At 43.8% G+C, this 17,839-nt stretch overlaps 2 protein-coding genes and 1 pseudogene across 3 annotated transcripts in view; 2 read left to right on the top strand and 1 right to left on the bottom strand.

The window, feature by feature from the left end:
* The first annotated feature begins 7,209 nt into the window (after positions 1-7,209).
* On the top strand, positions 7,210-9,126 carry LOC111981568 (fibroblast growth factor 18-like). Its single transcript, XM_070449480.1, has 3 exons — positions 7,210-7,373; positions 8,536-8,642; positions 8,761-9,126. Exons 1-3 carry the CDS (start codon positions 7,262-7,264, stop codon positions 9,040-9,042), a joined length of 501 nt encoding a protein of 166 aa, XP_070305581.1. The 5' UTR covers positions 7,210-7,261; the 3' UTR covers positions 9,043-9,126.
* A 4,396-nt stretch (positions 9,127-13,522) lies between these two features.
* LOC111980848 (F-box and WD repeat domain-containing 11-B) overlaps positions 13,523-17,839 on the bottom strand; it is a 31,091-nt gene continuing 26,774 nt past the window's right edge. For both annotated transcript variants that reach the window (XM_024011861.2, XM_070449477.1), the window contains exons 11-13: positions 14,722-14,800; positions 14,466-14,630; positions 13,523-13,619 (exon numbers count right to left, since the gene is read on the bottom strand). In XM_024011861.2, the coding sequence (XP_023867629.1) occupies positions 14,469-14,630; positions 14,722-14,800 (241 nt within the window). In that variant the 3' untranslated portion in view covers positions 13,523-13,619; positions 14,466-14,468. The remainder of the gene's footprint in view (positions 13,620-14,465; positions 14,631-14,721; positions 14,801-17,839) is intronic.
* Positions 16,541-17,256, top strand: LOC139022688 (uncharacterized; annotated as a pseudogene).

Below are 17,839 nucleotides of genomic sequence, written 5' to 3'. Positions count from 1 at the left end.
GTGTGTGTGTTATAATGACAGCCAGCTAGAATGAAAGAGTTGAAAGAGTTGGACATGGCAGGGAAGACAGGTATGTTAAAAGATTGTCAGTAGAAAGCCAATCAATAGATGTATCTAAGTACAAGGAAGGTGTGTTTGAAACTAGGCAGTTAATATAGAGAAGTATTCCACCAGAATAGTCAGGTAAGATAAGTTCATCTCTTTCAGCCCAATGTCTCCCTAGTCTCCTTATACCTCATTATGTCTCTCTGTCACTTCAGCTCACCCTTTCACTCTCTGTTGCTAATCTATTCCAGAGGGAAGGCTACCATGGAAAACACATAATAAGTGCACATACTTCTCCTCCAGCCAAGAAAGAAATAACACAGAGAAGGGAAATGGGAGTGGGGGACAGAAAGAAAAATGGGAGTGGGGGGCAGAAAGAAAGGGTGGGAGAGATATTATTTATTCTAACTCAAAGTTTGATATTTTGTTTTGGTGGGGACCTGTCTTATATTAGACGTCTGAACTCCCTTCAAAGTCTGGAAAGACAGAGTATGAGCCAAGACAGTTTGTTTGTGCACGTGTCTGAGACATTGAGTGAGACAGAGACAGAGACAGAGAGACAGAGAGAGAGAGAGAGAGAATTGCCCATGTATCCCAACAATAACCTGAAACACAGTTATCTGGCACAGGGACTTGCTGAGTATGCTGATACAGTATATATTGATATTGAACATATGTACTGAGATGAGATGGACATCTTACTAGATACCAACATACACATGTAAAACATAAAACTCTTCTATGAGATAGATACTGTGCTCGGCCTGACATACATTATATGCATAATGTACACTATTCTGAGGTAACACAATGGAGAACAATGGCTTATACACTGTAACAGAAAAAAAAGAGCATTCATCTTTCTTTGCACTGTGGAGATTGAGCTTGTTTAAAATGGGTCCAGTTTTCCATTGTTTTGTTTTTTTATCCATATTTCAACATTTACAAAAATAACAGTGTCTGGAGCGTGAGACTACTACTGAACACACACAGAGACAGACATAGGGAGGGCGAGGCAAAGGTGAAAAGTATCATTTGTTCGCCGGGACAAAAGGTTATCCAATCACAGCACAGGTGTCAGGTAAAGCATGACAGCTCAAATGAAAGAAGACAGAAAGTGTGTTGGTGGTGCCAGGCCCAGTACTGTGTATCAGCTCAGTCTGTCACAGGCCCAGCAGCCCCATATGGAACCTTTTAAGACCATGAGTCTCTCACAGCACACTTATACTGATGCACTAGTTCATTGGTATATTATGGCTAGTGGCGATGGAGGTGTATATCTGATTCTGCTTTTTATTCAGAACCATATCTCATCCTACATCTGAAACTGAAACCTTGTTCTTATTGAGTCAAAGGTAAAAGGCTAAATAACTGTTTCTGCAAATAGGCTAATAGATGGCATATGTTCACCTAATAGAGAAACATATTAAAATTACAAAAGGGTCAAACCTGATTTTGGTTTATAACATTAATAGTGCTTAGGCCTCTAGAAGTCCTTCAGTCTGTGGGTACTGGGTGGGTAGTCTTGGTTTCTGAACATAGGCTTAATGCCACCAAGCCCTGTTAATCATACAACTATGTATTTCATCTGAGGGGTTCACCATCAGAAATAACATCTGATCTACACAGATCATCTCTACTGCATCCAAACTTACTTGCAAACAAAGGCCCCGAGGACAAACATCTAAGCACAGTAAATATAATTTGACAGTTTAGGTCTACCCCAACGGACATTAATTTGATGTGATATTGTAGCCTAGCTATTGCAAGGGGGAAATAGCAGAGATTTTCTTGTGGTCGTCTTCCCATTTCGGAAATCGAATAATAAAAAAAATCCCCATAAAAATCTGTCAATTTAAACTAGAGATATGTGTTGTTTTGCATTGGATGCATCTCAATAGACCACATCCACCGATGTCGCACTTCCGCATCTGCGGTGAAAACTGACAGAGCTAGAGCGGTGTTGGTCAGACTGTGAGACATCCCAAAAATTAGCCTTCTCACATAATGGTCTGTAGCGTCCGAACAGTTTGTGCTACACATAATCAATCAAATGTATTTATAAAGCCCTTCTTACATCAGCTGATACCACAAAGTGCTGTACAGAAACCCAGCCTAAAACCTCAAACAGCAAGCAATGCAGGTGTAGAAGCACGGTGGCTAGGAAAAACTCCCTAGAAAAGCCAGAACCTAGGAAGAAACCTAGAGAGGAACCAAGGTATGAGGGGTGGCCAGTCCTCTTCTGGCTGTGCCGGGTGGAGATTATAATAGAATATGGCCAAGATGTTCAAATGTTCATAGATGACCAGCAGCGTCAAATAATAATAATCACAGTGGTTGTCAAGGGTGCAACAGGTCAGCACCTCAGGAGAAAATGTCAGTTGGCTTTTCATAGCCAATCATTCAGAGTATCTCTACCACTCCTGCTGTCTCTAGAGAGTTGAAAACAGCAGGTCTGGGACAGGTAGCACGTCAGGTGAACAGGTCAGGGTTCCATAGCCACAGACAAAACAGTTGAAACTGGAGCAGCAGCACGGCCAGGTGGACTGGGGACAGCAAGGAGTCATCAGGCCAGGTAGTCCTGAGGCATGGTCCTAGGGCTCAGGTCCTCCGAGAGAGAGAAAAAAAGGAGATAGGCTAGAATATTAGCCACGTTATGACTGACTTGTGATCATTGCCCTTGCTAGTTTGATTGTATTGAATTTGACATTTCTAGCCTTGGTTACATTCGTCCAAAATACTGAGTAACCGAAACTGAAACAGTGCATCCTGAATGGAGGCAGCAAACAATGTACCAGGCCAGCTGTGATTTACAACCTGAGCAATATGTTTTGGACCACCAAGAAATGTATTGGTTAATTATTTAATCATGCATTGAAATGCATCCATCTATTCTGCCAACAATGCCTTAGTGTACATCATGGAATGTTGAGTCAAATAGAACCTATTTTAAAACCTCTTATGAAGTTGGTTTTGTAGCATAAACTGGGATTTTTTTTTTTTACTGATATTATGATTTTATGTTTGTTTCTTAACTGCAAAGTATTTAAAACACTGTCAGTTCCACTATCATGCCAAGCTAAACCAAGACAGCAATCTTGAAGTTGAAGTGATTTTGAAGTTGATTAGCTTCCCATATCGCCATGTGAAATAATCAGATAGCCTATTATGCCCTGGCAAATATTTGTATATTTGCCAGAGTAACCTACAACTTTATCTCAGTTTGATATGCTGCTTGAATATATTCATTCCCATATCAGTTAAAAATAGAATGTCATCATGTTTTGGTATCTGTATCTCGCAGCTGGTTTTACCAATAGCCTGGAATCACTAGTTATTACTCAAATTTAAATTAAATGTTTTTTGAGGAGGATTCTAATAAGGCTACAATGCTGTTTGGTTTATTGTTTGAACAGTAGCTGAGGTTATATTTTCTTATCTAACTAGGCTACTTTGATGCATAGCCTATAGATCAGATCAAGGAACCAAGCGAGATTCATTGCCAACACAACAATGCTCCCACAGCTACGCAAGGAATGATAAGGCACGTTACAATTTTCTTGTGGCACGGGAGTACGTCGAATGTTGGAGTGCACTACAAGGAGCCGCCCGCTTTGTGACTAAAATGCTCGGTAAGGCATAAATCTGCCATAAAGCAGTCTGCATAGTCTACACTACTGCAGCAGAACAAGATGGCTTCTCCTATGGACCCAATATGCCTAAGATTCTAACCAAATGAGACCATGCACTGGATATTGGCTTGCCTAGTTAAATAAAGGTTAAATAAATAAAAATATAAATATTACAAGGATATGTTGGAATGACACCTACAGACAAGACACATTTGAATATTTGAATATTATGGATCTGGGAGTGCATGACATACTGACTCATTTTACACTCAAAAACTCTGGATAGAATGAAATGTGTAACATAAACTCTATTGACCCTGAACTGACCTCTACCTCAGATGCCAGCTAAGAGAGTTCGTCATCCTTAAAGTGAGGGGGGAAAAACATGGATCGATCGATCGATCGATCGATCGATCGATCGGTCTCTGTCTGTCTGTCTGTCTGTCTGTCTGTCTGTCTGTTGTGAGAGAGAGAGAGAGAGAGAGAGAGAGAGAGAAGGAGAGAAAGAGGAAGAGAGAGAGAGAGAGACTGGGGAGAGGAGAGAGAGACGAGGGGGGGTGTATAGGGTTAGTATGGTTGGCTGACCATATGTCTGCGGTTCTGTGGTGAATGAGGATCTGGCGGTGTTGTTAAATCCCTGAGAAATGTTCATTTTGGATCCCACTCTTTGCTTACATACCTTATRCACACCCACCCTCCCTCCCTCCCTCATTTCCAATGTTCCCATTCCCTTTCCTTTTCCATTATGTATTTCATAATCTTAATGGAACTTAAAACGAAATAAGACAAACCATAAACAGTTCTTCAATGTACCCATCATGTTTGTGTAGTGCAAATGCAATGGAGGCTTACTCTCCAGTCATCACCACACTTCACACACACATATGGAAATCTTTAAGGTCTATAGGAGAGGGAAAGGTTGGTCAGGTAGGCTACCAAAACAACATCCAGACTATATGGAGGAAGGGCACTAGTCTTGCTAACACCAGCCTCTCTAGCTCGCTGTTTAGTCACGTGGGCTGCGCGTCAGCCAGGCTAGAAGGGCACCAGGCAGGTGTCTCATTTCACCTGTAGAACACCTGAAGTAAAGGTGTCTGCATTGTATTGGGCTGGTCTTCTCAGTCTATGCTGACAGACATTTTAGTACAGCGTACTGGAAAAAGGACGTCTAGCGGGGAAAGGATGTCCAGTTCACAGTGTGATGCCTAAACCACTTTTCACCCCACCCTCACAATCAATGGACAGTCTGCTATCTCACTGGGTTCTCTGAAAGTCGCATTGCCCTTGCTTGTGGACTCCTTGATCTACTTGGTATTTCTATGACCCTGCCAAGCGGTCTCGTTTACCGTGGGACCAACCTAGATCATTACTTGGATTATACGAGCCGCGTATCGCCTACCCCTTCCCCGCCGCTACTCCACTCATGCCCCACACTCACTCTCTAAATACAGACTTTCCGTAACACTGGGAATGGATGTTTCCCTGAACGACTATAACTGATCAATTRACATAGATTATCGGAAAAAGAAAATTAATAAAGCCTACAGAAGAAATTAAAGAAGACAAGGGAAACTAATGGACAATGGGAATAATTAAGCATATTTTAAATGTTTCTTATATAAACATTGTAGACCTAGTTTTAGAAACAGATCAAGTAAAAAAAAAGGCAAACCTGCGATCTTGCCCAACACCTGTCATGATTTCGGCGAAATGAGGTGTTGGACAAACGGAACATACCCTGCGCGTATTCGCTCACATTTTGGCTATACGATACCAGAGAAAACCCATTCCCCTCCGCCAGCATCCTAACTGATGTGCCCGGAGTGCTCTGCTGATGCTCGCGGGAATTGTTGCATTCCCCCAACGAACGGATTGCAGACAGTACCAGTTGAGAGATCCTGACGGTGCCCGACTTTCCCTGGCACGGGTAACTGCGCGGGATGAGAGATGAGTTACCTCCTCTCTACACTGGTGGTGTTGTAAGTTAAATGTGCAGTAACACTTGATGCGCAGTAACCCTTGATGCGCAATTTAAGATTTTCTGGAGTGAAACGAGTGCAAGTAGCCCGTGTTACATGAATGGTGTGTGTGTATGTGTGTCTGTGCACATGTGTTTCTCTTCATGCATGCTCTGACTATCATTCCAGCACCTGTTAACAGGTGTGGTGTTAGACACGTCAGATAGTGTCCACGTTCTCCTTTAGACATTTGATTAATAAAAAAATATATATCTGGACAGCTAACTATGGTATAGAAATTGCATATGCATGCTTCTGTTTTTCCAATACCATGTGGTGGTGGAATCTTGTGTTTTTTATCTGTGCAATTCCTCTGAGGCTGTTCCACATGGTCATACAGCCTATAAAACTATCATGTCAGCTCCTGCAGCATTGCTCCTCTGGTCACTCAACCATGTCCCATAACCTCTTTTTATTCTCCCCAGACTGAAAGACCAGCCGTTTGTCACTGACAAAAGGTCTGCTAACAGGTTATGAATTAACAAGAGGAATACAGTATGACTGTACCTTATTAGTGCCTTTGATTGGGTGTTTGACAGGATTGTGATTAGTTAAGTGGATAATCAGTAACTACCTCTTCCCCAAATTTGGGCACCAATCCGCTTTAACCAAGCATAAAGCAATTCTATCAGACTTGTTAACGAGTCTTCCATTTACTGTTAAAAAACGATCCCGTTTCCCTCTGTAAAGTGTCCCTGTCAACCCCATTTTGGTCATGTATCTCTCAAACTTATTCTCCACTTCTCAAACAGAGAAGAGGTCAGGTTTTTAGAGGTAACACGGAGATAGAACAAAAGTAGATGAGGAGCAGAAGTGGAGCAGCAGACATCTGTGTGCAGTTTGCACCAGCTGTAGGCTGTGTTCCAGGCATCTGGACAGCACAGGGGGTATAGGGGTCTCCTAATGAGCACACAGCCAGACGGTACTGGGAAGCTGAACCAACACTCTACTGGTAACGTTTCTCCTGCTCTCCCCCCTCTATTTTAAGATGGAGTTCARCATTGTAATGCAATCTATGTATCTATGCATGTGCTGTGTGTGCCGGAGAAGGATAAGAACTTGAAGTGCTTAGATAGATTGCTGGATGGATTAGTGAATATTGATATCCTGTTAGCTCACCATAGATATGAGCTGAGCTCAGCAGCCGTCCCTAGAGAGAGACAGCATGGCCACTGTCTCTTGTTGTGAGGGTTTGATCTAAAAAATAATTTTTGGGGAGGCATAGAGACTGGTTTAAAATTGGTGGTGGAGGCAGAAAAGAGGCAGGGACATGGCAGCCAGACTGCTTTTGTATTCTTTTGGGATGAAAAATACCACATGTAATCTCAAGGCAGATCCATTCTCCCCTTCTCTCAGATCTGTCCAGGCTTTACTAGTGGTCTGCAGCCCCCTGCAGGTAAATGTGTGTATAGAATTGTATCCATTTAGTTTTTTTTATATCCAATTCTGGATAAAGTCTCTCATTCTAACCACATGCCTGTATGTTTTGTGGTGGTACAGGTATTAGCTGTGGACAATGTTAATTTCAGCGTATACGTGGAGAATCAGACACGAGGTCGAGACGCCATGAGCCGTCGGCAGCACAGAGTGTACCAGCTGTACAGCAGGACAAGCGGCAAACACGTGCAGGTGATGGGAAGGAGAATCAGTGCCAAGGGAGACGATGGGGATAAATATGGTAAGATATAATAGTAGACGCTTAGAAAAAAGGGTTCTTCGGCTGTCCCCATTGGAGTAGTTCCATGTAGAACCCTCTGTGGAAAGAGTTCTTACATGGAGCCCAAAAAGGTTCTACCTGGAACCAAAAAGGGTTCTTCTAAGGGTTTTCCTATGTGGACAGCCGAAGAACCCTTTTAGGTTCTAGATAGCACCTTTTTTTTCTCCTAGGAGTGTACTTCCTATTAACATATTTAACATTCACATGAATATACAGAACACTCCAATACAAATCAGAATCAGCTAGAACCAAACAGTAATTCCCTGTATGTTATCATACCTACAGTACATGGCCCTCAAATTCATAAACTATCAAATGGACAGACAAGCCCTTTGGCTACTGATGACAGCACGGAAAGTGGTACCGGAGCGCCAAGTCTAGGTCCAAGAGGCTTCTAAACAGCTTCTACCCCCAAGCCATAAGACTCCTGAACAGCTAATCAAATGGTTACCCAGACTACTTGCATTGCCCCCCCTCCTCTTCAATGCTGCTACTACTGCTGCTACTGCTCAGTTATTATCTATGCATAGTCACTTTAATAACTCTACCTACATGTACATATTACCTCAATTACCTCGACACCGGTACCCCCTGTATATAGCCCCACAATTTTTATTTAACTCTTATTTTTAATTATTTGTTATTCTTATCTCTTACTTTTGTTTTTGTTGGTATTTTCTTAAAACTGCATTGTTGGTTAAGGGCTTGTAAGTAAGCATTTCACTGTAAGGTGAATACCTGTTGTATTCGGCGCATGTGACAAATACAATTTGATTTGATTAACAGACCCTAACATGAGAAATAGAAAGAGGAAAAAGATGGAGCAGCAGTTTCTGTGTGTTAGACTCAGTCCCACTATACGCCATTGATAAGGTCATCGGTTTTCCATTTACCCTGCTTTGTTGCTTTGTTGGAGGGGGATCGATGGGGTTTGGGGTAGGTAGTGAGAGGGAGATAGAGAAGAAATGTATGTTATGGATTGGGTTTGACCTCTGCATTATGTTGTTGGGCTACATCAATGATCTAATTGCATTTAACAATCCCCCCATCCCGTCCTACAGTATATTCTCAATTTCTATGCCCTCTTACAATCTGTCTTTTTGGGCCTCTGTCTCCTTCCAAGCCCAGCTTGTTGTGGAGGCTGATACCTTTGGAAGTCAGGTGAGAATCCGTGGTAAAGAAACCAACTTCTACCTGTGCATGAACCGTCGAGGCAAGCTTGTGGGGAAGGTGAGACAAACACAATTTTTTATTCTGACTCGCTATACTTTCCTTTCAATGTGGAGTTTAACCTGGAGTTATTCACTTTCATCTTGTATTGACATGATCATGTATGTGTGTCTCCCAGAAGGCTAGTAATCGCAGTGCAGACTGTGTCTTCATTGAGATGGTATTGGAGAACCACTACACAGCTCTGAGGTCAGCATGCTATACGGGATGGTACGTGGGCTTCACCAAGAGGGGACGCCCCAGGAGAGGCCCTCAGACACTGCCCAACCAGCAGAACGTTCACTTCATGAAGCGCCTGCCCCCCGGGGAGCAACCGGACCTGCAGCCCTTCCGCTTCACCAGTCAGCAAGAGGAAAAAGAGAGTGAGAGGGACCCGACCAACAGCAACTACAGCACCTAGATAGTCAACTGTCCTTCCCCCAGTGAATAGAATGTTAGTTTGCTTGGCTGAGCCCAGGTAAAGAGCTTATTGGTGTATACAGAATGTACATCAAAAGACTTGGARTTAAACAATCTGACCACATGATGTCAGTGGTTGGTGCTGTGGAAGTGACCAGGGAAAAATGGCCTTGCCTTCTTCCTCCCCATTCCAAAGACACAATGTTGTTTCAAAGTCTGTTGAATTACAATTTACAGTGCCAACCATTCTAGTTAGGCTACAGAAGATAGCTAAATTCACTGTTTGCTACCACAGGGGTTAAAGATGTGCTACCAAAGACGACTGAACCAGAGTTCAATACCAAATATTCATGTTTTGAACATCCTAAAGACAACTGAACCATGGAGTTCAATACCAAATATTCATGTTTTGAACATCCCAATGATGACAAAAACCATAACATTCCATACCAAATATTCATGTTTTGAACATCCCAAAGATGAATGGTCAACCTTTCAGTAACAAACACAAGAACCACCAAAGACGACTGGACTATAATGTGTAGCCAACACAGAGGGTCAGTCATGGTTTCCCCAAGACATTTCTTGTATGTTTCTCTTCATATTTGATTCAGGAACTACTGTTGCTGCCTATTCACTCAATACAGAAAGCTGCTGTAACGTAGTTAGTACAATATCTTCAGTTTGACTCATTGGAAAATATTTAACAAGAAATTGAAAAATTATATAATGGATTTTATTACAATCGTTATCGTTATTACAATTATTTATTCAACTTGATGGTATGACAGCTATTTTATACCAATGGTATTGCCTTAATTGAATACATACACTGAGTGAACAAAACATTAGGAACACCTTCCTAATATTGAGTTGCACTCCCCTTTGCCCTCAGAACAGCCTCAATTCATCAGGGCATGGACTTCACAAGGTATCGAATATGTTCCACAGAGATGCTGGCTCATGTTGACTCCAATGCTTCCCACAGTTGTGTCAAGTTGGCTGGATGTCATTTGGGTGGTGGACCATTCTTGATACACACGGGAAACTGTTGAGCGTGAAAAACCCAGCAGCGTTGCAGTTCTTGACACACATACACAATCCATGTCTCAATTGTCTCAAGGCCTAAAAATCCTTATTAAACCCATCTCCTCCCCTTCATCTACACCAATGGAAGTGGATTTAACAAGTGACATCAATAAGGGATCAAAGCTTTCACCTGGTCAGTCTATGTCAGGGATGGTCAACTTTGATGGGGGTGGGGGCCACAAAAAAACAGATCTCATCATGAGGGGTCGCAGTGGCTTGTGGATCTGCGTACCCACATCCATACACCCCAGCTTGCGAGCAAGACATTTGTGGCCCACCTCATGACAGAGAAAACATTTTACGTTTTTAAAATTAATTTCCTGCAATTCTACACATTTTGCCATGGGGAGTAGAGAAAATGTTGCAGGTTTATAGCAAGTTTGCTGCAATTCTACACATTTTGCCATGATGCAGAGAACATTTGGCAATTTTATAACTCATTTCATGCAATTCTACTCATTTTGTCATGGGGCAGAGGCAAATGTTTGCAGTTTTTAATTATATCTGATAATCAATAGGCCCCACCCTGGTCAGTAGTTCGACCATGCTTACTAGTTTAGATTGGTAAATTAGTCTAGCTGCCAGCAATCTAAAAACATTTAGCTGACGTGGGCTAATTGAGTGACTGCTGATGCACAACCAAATTTCTAGATTGCACCTTGTGTATTCTATCTCTCAACAGTAAGTGGAGCCCCGACCTGAGTTCCCCCCCAAAATAATTGAAATTGGTCCGTGGACAACTCATAACCTAGACATTGCTGGCACCATGCTCGGAGTCATTGTTGCTGTGTTCCATACAAATAAAAAAAAGTATACAAGTTCCATTTGGTGGTCACTGGGAGCATCTGCACGGAACACAGAATATGTTCCAAACCACAGGATTAAGTCAATTGATTCTTCCTTTGGAAAACGAGCTGAGCCTATGGAGACTTTCTCRGATGGGATGCACCTGCCAATACGTAGAATCAATGGTGATCAGGTTAGTCGACAACTACTAAAGTCTTGATAAATGGGAAATGAGCTTAAACAGAGAGTACCTATACACTAACATATTAGTGTGTTATAGATGTATCTACTTGTGAGCAGTGCAGCCTTCCATAACTGGATGGTGGCCTCATTGAGGGCCACATCCATAATCATGATCATTTCCTGCAGCTGGGACTCTCACAGGCATGTGTGCCCTGTGGCAAATATGGTGGATAAATGAAGATGTTGTATAAATGATCACGGTTCRTGTCTGTGTAAGTGAGCTTTCCCTCGCTCACAGTTCCTCCATAATCTCTGGCATGCTCACGCGAGAGAGGGAACGTCCCATTTAGACAGGATTTTTTTTCAGTGTGAAACTGCCCAATAAACAGCCTGCTCTGGTCTACTTATTCCACCCCCCTTGTGTTCTCTTCAATTTCTGCCCTGTAGTACTGAGGAGGGAGGGGCAAGAGGTACAGCCTCTCATTGTGGCAGGTAGCCTAGTGGTTAAGAGCATGGGGCCAGTAACCGAAAGATCACTGGTTCGAATTCCCAAGGTGGAAAACTCTGACGTTCTGCCCTTGAGCAAGGCAGTTTACCCCCAACAACTGCTCCCTGGGCACCGATGACATTGATTAAGGCAGCCCACTGCACCTCTCTGATTCAGAGGGGTCGTGATAAATGCAGAAGACCAATTTCAGTTGAATGCATTCTAATATGCAACTGACTAGAACATTTCCTTGAGAGAATGGGAGGATTCGATTATGCGGAGCAACAGGCTAAGGCCGTTACGTCATTGGGCGAAAGTGGGGCGGGAGGAGCTCCCTTCTCAAATGGAACAGTAATCTGTGCCACTCGGTCAGCATGGTGCATCGTCTAGAAACATACATTTATTTCCCATAAAATTTAKGTTTGAATTTAACTAGTTTTCAATGGCAGATAAAGCTCAAAAGCAATCACTTTTGCATGTGAGAAAACACGCCCGGGCGAGATTAATCGAACCACCTCAATGTGTGCAAGGCAGAGAATGGGCTGGATGTGTAGAGGAATGTGGGTTCCAGTGCATTCCTGATCACCTTTTTGTGCTCCAGAATTCCCCGTCTGCAGACTAACCAATGATTTTCCCCTCGATACACTACACCAGTGTTTCACAAACTCGGTCCTGGGGATACCAAGGGGTGCACGTTTCGGTTTTTGCCCTAGCACTACACAGCCAATTCAAATAATCAACTCATCTAAAAGCTTTACTTAAATCAGAGGTGTAGCGCTAGGGCAAAAACCAAAACGTGCACCCCCTGGGTCCCCAGGACCGAGTTTGGGAAACACTGCACTACACACACCAATTCAGAGTTAATAAAATATATCCTCAATTCACTAGTTTCTGGCCAATTTCCAGAGGCACACTCATTAAACTCAAAATGCTACACACAAGTCCTGCTTCGGTCATTCTCAGACCAGGACTTTATCAGGATTCTTTTAAATAGACTAACAATGAGGTCAGAGTCGTGGTTTGGTCTGTACATACAGTACCGATGGCATAATTACATGATATTGAACAAACACTGCTCATACACGCTGGTTTACACTCCTTCACAGTCAAGTACTTTATTTGTATTAATGGTTTTTCTTTCTTTAAAAAAATCATTTCAATATACAACACCATTTTAGACGAGACAATGCTGTTTACAACTAATGTCCGCTCAGTTAGGGGTCATTCAGAACCTAGACAGGCAGACAGCAAGAGGACAGAACAAGACAGGGAGAGAAAGTGAAAGAGGGACGCAAGGTAGAGAACTAGGGATATGAGAGGGTTAATTTGAGAGGGGTTTGGAAAGAGAAACTACAATTCTTAGTACAATGTAACAAAGAAAGTTAAATTAAAAGTCCCAAATAAAAAGTAAGAAAAACAAATAGGTCACTAGCACACGGTTGTCCCATCATTCATCCATGCAGTAAAGTAATGTACACGTCAGCATTCTCTCTTCCAGTCTTTTTTCTTTCTTCCACCAAACAAAATGAGAAAATAACAAGATTGATATGTCCTTGGTGCCCAAAGGGGCGGGCCTGAGGCATCTGTCTCTCAGTCTGGATGCGAAGAGTTGAGCCCCGGCCCTGCCTCCTTCCTTTCCTCCCCAGGGCATCTTTAACAGGCCGTCTCCAGCCCTCTTTCTCCATTCCTCCAGCCATTCAGTTCAGATTCCTTCATGTCCAGGCCTCTGTCTTGAGGGAGCAGAGTAAGGGGAGGTGGGGCTTAGAGTGTGACCTAATAGACTCCGCTCTGTGTGTGAGAGTATGTGTGTTTGTGTGGGGGGTAAGGGGAAGTGTGTTTGAGCACTGAATGGCCGAATGGGGATGGATGACCCCTCCACATGAACACCAGGAGGACGACAGAGATGGTGCAAAAAGAATGATGGAGGAACGGGGAAGGGAGGGTGGGTCCTTTCCTTGACCTCTGACCCTGACACATTGACTTGGCAATCAGGACTGTCCTCGGACACACACACACACGCCACCGGGCCTGCCCTGCAGAGAGAGACGCACACACTCAGCACACTATTCATGTATTCTTGTAGGTGTATTAGATTTAGGTCAGTAGTCCCGCCACCAAGCAAAACATTTTGGAGTTGTACATGAGCTGCAGAGCTTACCCAAAGAAGATCAATAGAATAAATAGGATGGCTGCCTTAAAAAGGTAGAGTCATCAACGTATAAAGTAAACAGAAATATAGAGCAGACTTAAAGGCTTTGGTCTCTGCATGTTCCGCAATTGCATCACACCCTCCATACGAAGCCTCCGATCCCCTTTTCGGATCAAGTATAAATTGGCTTTTACGGAAATAATACAAATTGAGAGGCTGGTATGGACCCACAGCTATCATGCACAGATATTTTTTTACGTCTTGCATCGCACCCATCTGAAATATCTGCAGTTCATCCTGCTGCTACTGGCAATGGCATATTGATGAGTGTCAACAAATAAGACACTCAGAAAAGGCAACTTGTATTTTTTTGCRTGTGCACCCCATTTGCACTATTGATCCTGTTGGTGTCACTTCATTTACATGTCTGTAGGACAACATGCGTGTTGGGGATGAGTTCAAGTTTTTAAAAATCGATTMGTTGATGGTTGCTAGGGCCAATAGATTAATCTATTACATTTCAGATTATTTTTTAACATATCCAGCCAAATAAAGTAAGACATAAGCGTGCATACTAGACATCTATTGAAATGCCACATTTTGAATCAGATCCAAATCTTGTTAATAAAAATAAAAATCACAAATGTTTTGTTTTCATCTCCAGTTTGTGTTAGTTCTAGTGAGTGTATGCAGGTGTGTACTCTACTGAATGTGTGCAAGTCATGAATACCTGCTATCTGGAGATGTATGTATACGTGCGAGAGGGCGACCGGCCCTCAGTCTGTCCATTGGTCGACACGTTCAGGAAATCCCAGATGAGGATGGTGTCGTCATGGGAACTGCTGATGATCTGGAACTCATCAAACTGTAGTCGGAATACACGCCCAGAATGCTCCTGAAAAACAACATTCATCAGTATCATCTACAATAACTATCCTTATAATCATTGCCACAATTGCCATGTTCTAGATCCAGGCTAGACTCACCACCAGTGTGCGCAGACAGAGGGTGCTGGCAGGGGCACGAGGGTCCAGAGCAGCTTGCAGGTCCCATACTTTGATTTTACTACAAAGAAAGAACACAGACATACTACCTTAACATAATTTGAACGGCCCGCTACCAAAACCTGCGGGCTCTCCTTCACTGCAGCCAACGTGAGTAAAACATTTAAACGTGTTAATCTTCGCAAGGCTGCCGGCCCAGACGGCATCCCCAGCCGCGTCCTCAGAGCATGCGCAGACCAGCTCGCTGGTGTGTTTACGGACATATTCAATCAATCCTTATCCCAGTCTGCTGTTCCCACATGCTTCAAGAGGGCCACCATTGTTCCTGTTCCCAAGAAAGCAAAGGTAACTGAGCTAAATGACTATCGCCGCGTAGCACTCACTTCCGTCATCATGAAGTGCTTTGAGAGACTAGTCAAGGACCATATCACCTCCACCCTACCTGACACCCTAGACCCACTCCAATTTGCTTACCGCCCCAATAGGTCCACAGACAACGCAATCACACTGCCCTAACCTATCTGGACAAGAGGAATACCTATGTGAGAATGCTGTTCATCGACTACAGCTCAGCATTTAACTCCATAGTACCATCCAAACTCGTCATTAAGCTTGAGACCCTGGGTCTCGACCCCGCCCTGTGCAACTGGGTCCTGGACTTCCTGACGAGCCGCCCCCAGGTGGTGAGGGTAGGTAACAACATCTCCACCCCGCTGATCCTCAACACTGGGGCCCCACAAGGGTGCGTTCTCAGCCCTCTCCTGTACTCCCTGTTCACCCATGACTGCGTGGCCATGCACGCCTCCAACTCAATCATCAAGTTTGCAGACGACAGGCTTGATTACCAACAAAGACGAGACGGCCGACAGCGAGGAGGTGAGGGGCCTCGGAGTGTGGTGTCAGGAAAATAACCTCACACTCAATGTCAACAAAACAAAGGAGTTGATCATGGACTTCAGGAAACAGCAGAGGGAGCAGCCCCCTATCCACATCGACGGGACAGTAGTGGAGGGATTGTGCGTATAAGGTAGTTGTGTAAGGTAGTTGCTTGTATAAGGTAGTTGTTGTGAAATTGTTAGGTTAGATTCCTTGTTAGATATTACTGCATGGTCGGAACTAGAAGCACAAGCATTTCGCTACACTCACATTAACATCTGCTAACCATGTGTATGTGACAAATAAAATTTGATTTGAACAACAGTCTCCCAAGTCTTGTCAGTGGATAATCTCATTCCCAGACACCTCTGCCCAAATGCGAAGAGTCTGGTGGACCAACGAGTCAAACTTGGCCTTCGTTTGCCAATACAGAGAGCTGGGAGATGGGATAAAGGTGTTGTGGTAGATTAAGCCAATGCCTAACCCTCCCCGTGCGCTAGCACACCACAAGAACAGAGCCACGCCTTGCAGTCGTGCGATTTGCTAAAGTTACATGACAAATACTTTACACAGTAGGTCACTCCCATAGAATGTTCTGGTCACTCCTACTAAGGCCAACATTGAGTGGTTGAGATTGCAGGCTTACAAACTCACCAAAAAAAGAAATATCCCTTTTTCAGGACCCTGCCTTTCAAAGATAATTCGTAAAAATCAAAATAACTTCACAGATACCCATTGTAAAGGGTTTAACACTGTTTCCCATGCTTGTTCAATGACCCATAAACAATTAAATGAACTTGCACCTGTGGAACGGTCGTTAACACACTAACCACTTACAGACGGTAGGCAATTAAGGTCACAGTTATGAAAACCTAGGACACTAAAGAGGCCTTTCTACTGACTCTGAAAAACACCAAAAGAAAAGATGCCCAGGGTTCCTGCTCATCTGCATGAACGTGCCTTAGGCATGCTGCAAGGAGGCATTAGGAACGCAGATTTGGCCAGGTCAACAAATTGCAATGTCCGCACTGTGAGATGCTTAAGACACCGCTACAGGGAGACAGGACGGACAGCTGATCGTCCTCGCAGTGGCAGACAACGTGTAACAACACCTGCACAGGATCGGTACATCCGAACATCACACCTGCGGGACAGGTACAGGATGGCAACAACTGCCCGAGTTACACCAGGAACGCACATTCCCTCGATCAGTGCTCATTGTCAGAGAGGCTGGACTGAGGGCTTGTAGGCCTGTTGTAAGGCAGGTCCTCACCAGATATCACCGGCAACAAGTCGCCTATGGCCACAAACCCACCGTTGCTGGACCAGACAGGAGTGGCAAAAAGTGCTCTTCTCTGATGAGTCGCAGTATTGTCTCACCAGGGGTGATGGTCGGGTTCGCGTACCAGGGGTGATGGTCGGGTTCGCGTTTATCGTTGAAGGAATGAGCGTTACACCGAGGCCTGTACTCTGAAGCGGGATCGATGTGGAGGTGGAGGGGCCGTCATGGTCTGGGGCAGTGTGTCACATCATCATCCGACTGAGATTGATGTCATTGCAGGCAATCTCCACGGTGTGCGTTACAGGGAAGACATCCTCCTCCCTCATGTGGTCCCCTCCTGCAGGTTCATCCTGACATGACCCTCCAGCATGACAATTCCACCAGCCATACTGCTCATTCTGTGCGTGATTTCCTGCAAGACAGGAATGTCAGTGTTCTGCCATGGCCAGCGAAGAGCCCGGATCTCAATCCCATTGAGCACATCTGGGACCTGTTGGATCGGAGGGTGAGGGCTAGGGCCATTTCCCCCCAGAAATGTCCGGGAACTTGCAGGTGGCTTGGTGGAAGAGTGTGGTAACATCTCACAGCAAGAACTAGCAAATCTGGTGCAGTCCGTGAGGAGGAGATGCACTGCAGTACTTAATGCAGCTGGTGGCCACACCAGATAGTGACCGTTACTGTTGATTTTGACACCCCCCTTTGCTCAGGGATACATTATTCCATTTCTGTTAGTCACATGTCTGTGGAACTTGTTTAGTTTATGTCTCAGTTGTTGAATCTTGTTATGTTCATACAAATATTTACACATGTTAAATTTGCTGAAAATAAACACAGTTGACAGTGAGAGGACATTTCTTTTTTTGCTGAGTTTATGAGCTGTACGCAATAGACTTGAGACGAAGTTATGTTATCCCTTACTCTGTCCTTTTAAAAAGTTTGACT

This window comes from Salvelinus sp. IW2-2015, linkage group LG20 (assembly GCF_002910315.2).
Source record: "Salvelinus sp. IW2-2015 linkage group LG20, ASM291031v2, whole genome shotgun sequence".
Lineage (NCBI taxonomy): Eukaryota > Metazoa > Chordata > Actinopteri > Salmoniformes > Salmonidae > Salvelinus > Salvelinus sp. IW2-2015.
The sequence above is the reverse complement of the archived record's forward strand: the minus strand, read 5'-3'. Positions and strand labels throughout refer to the sequence as shown.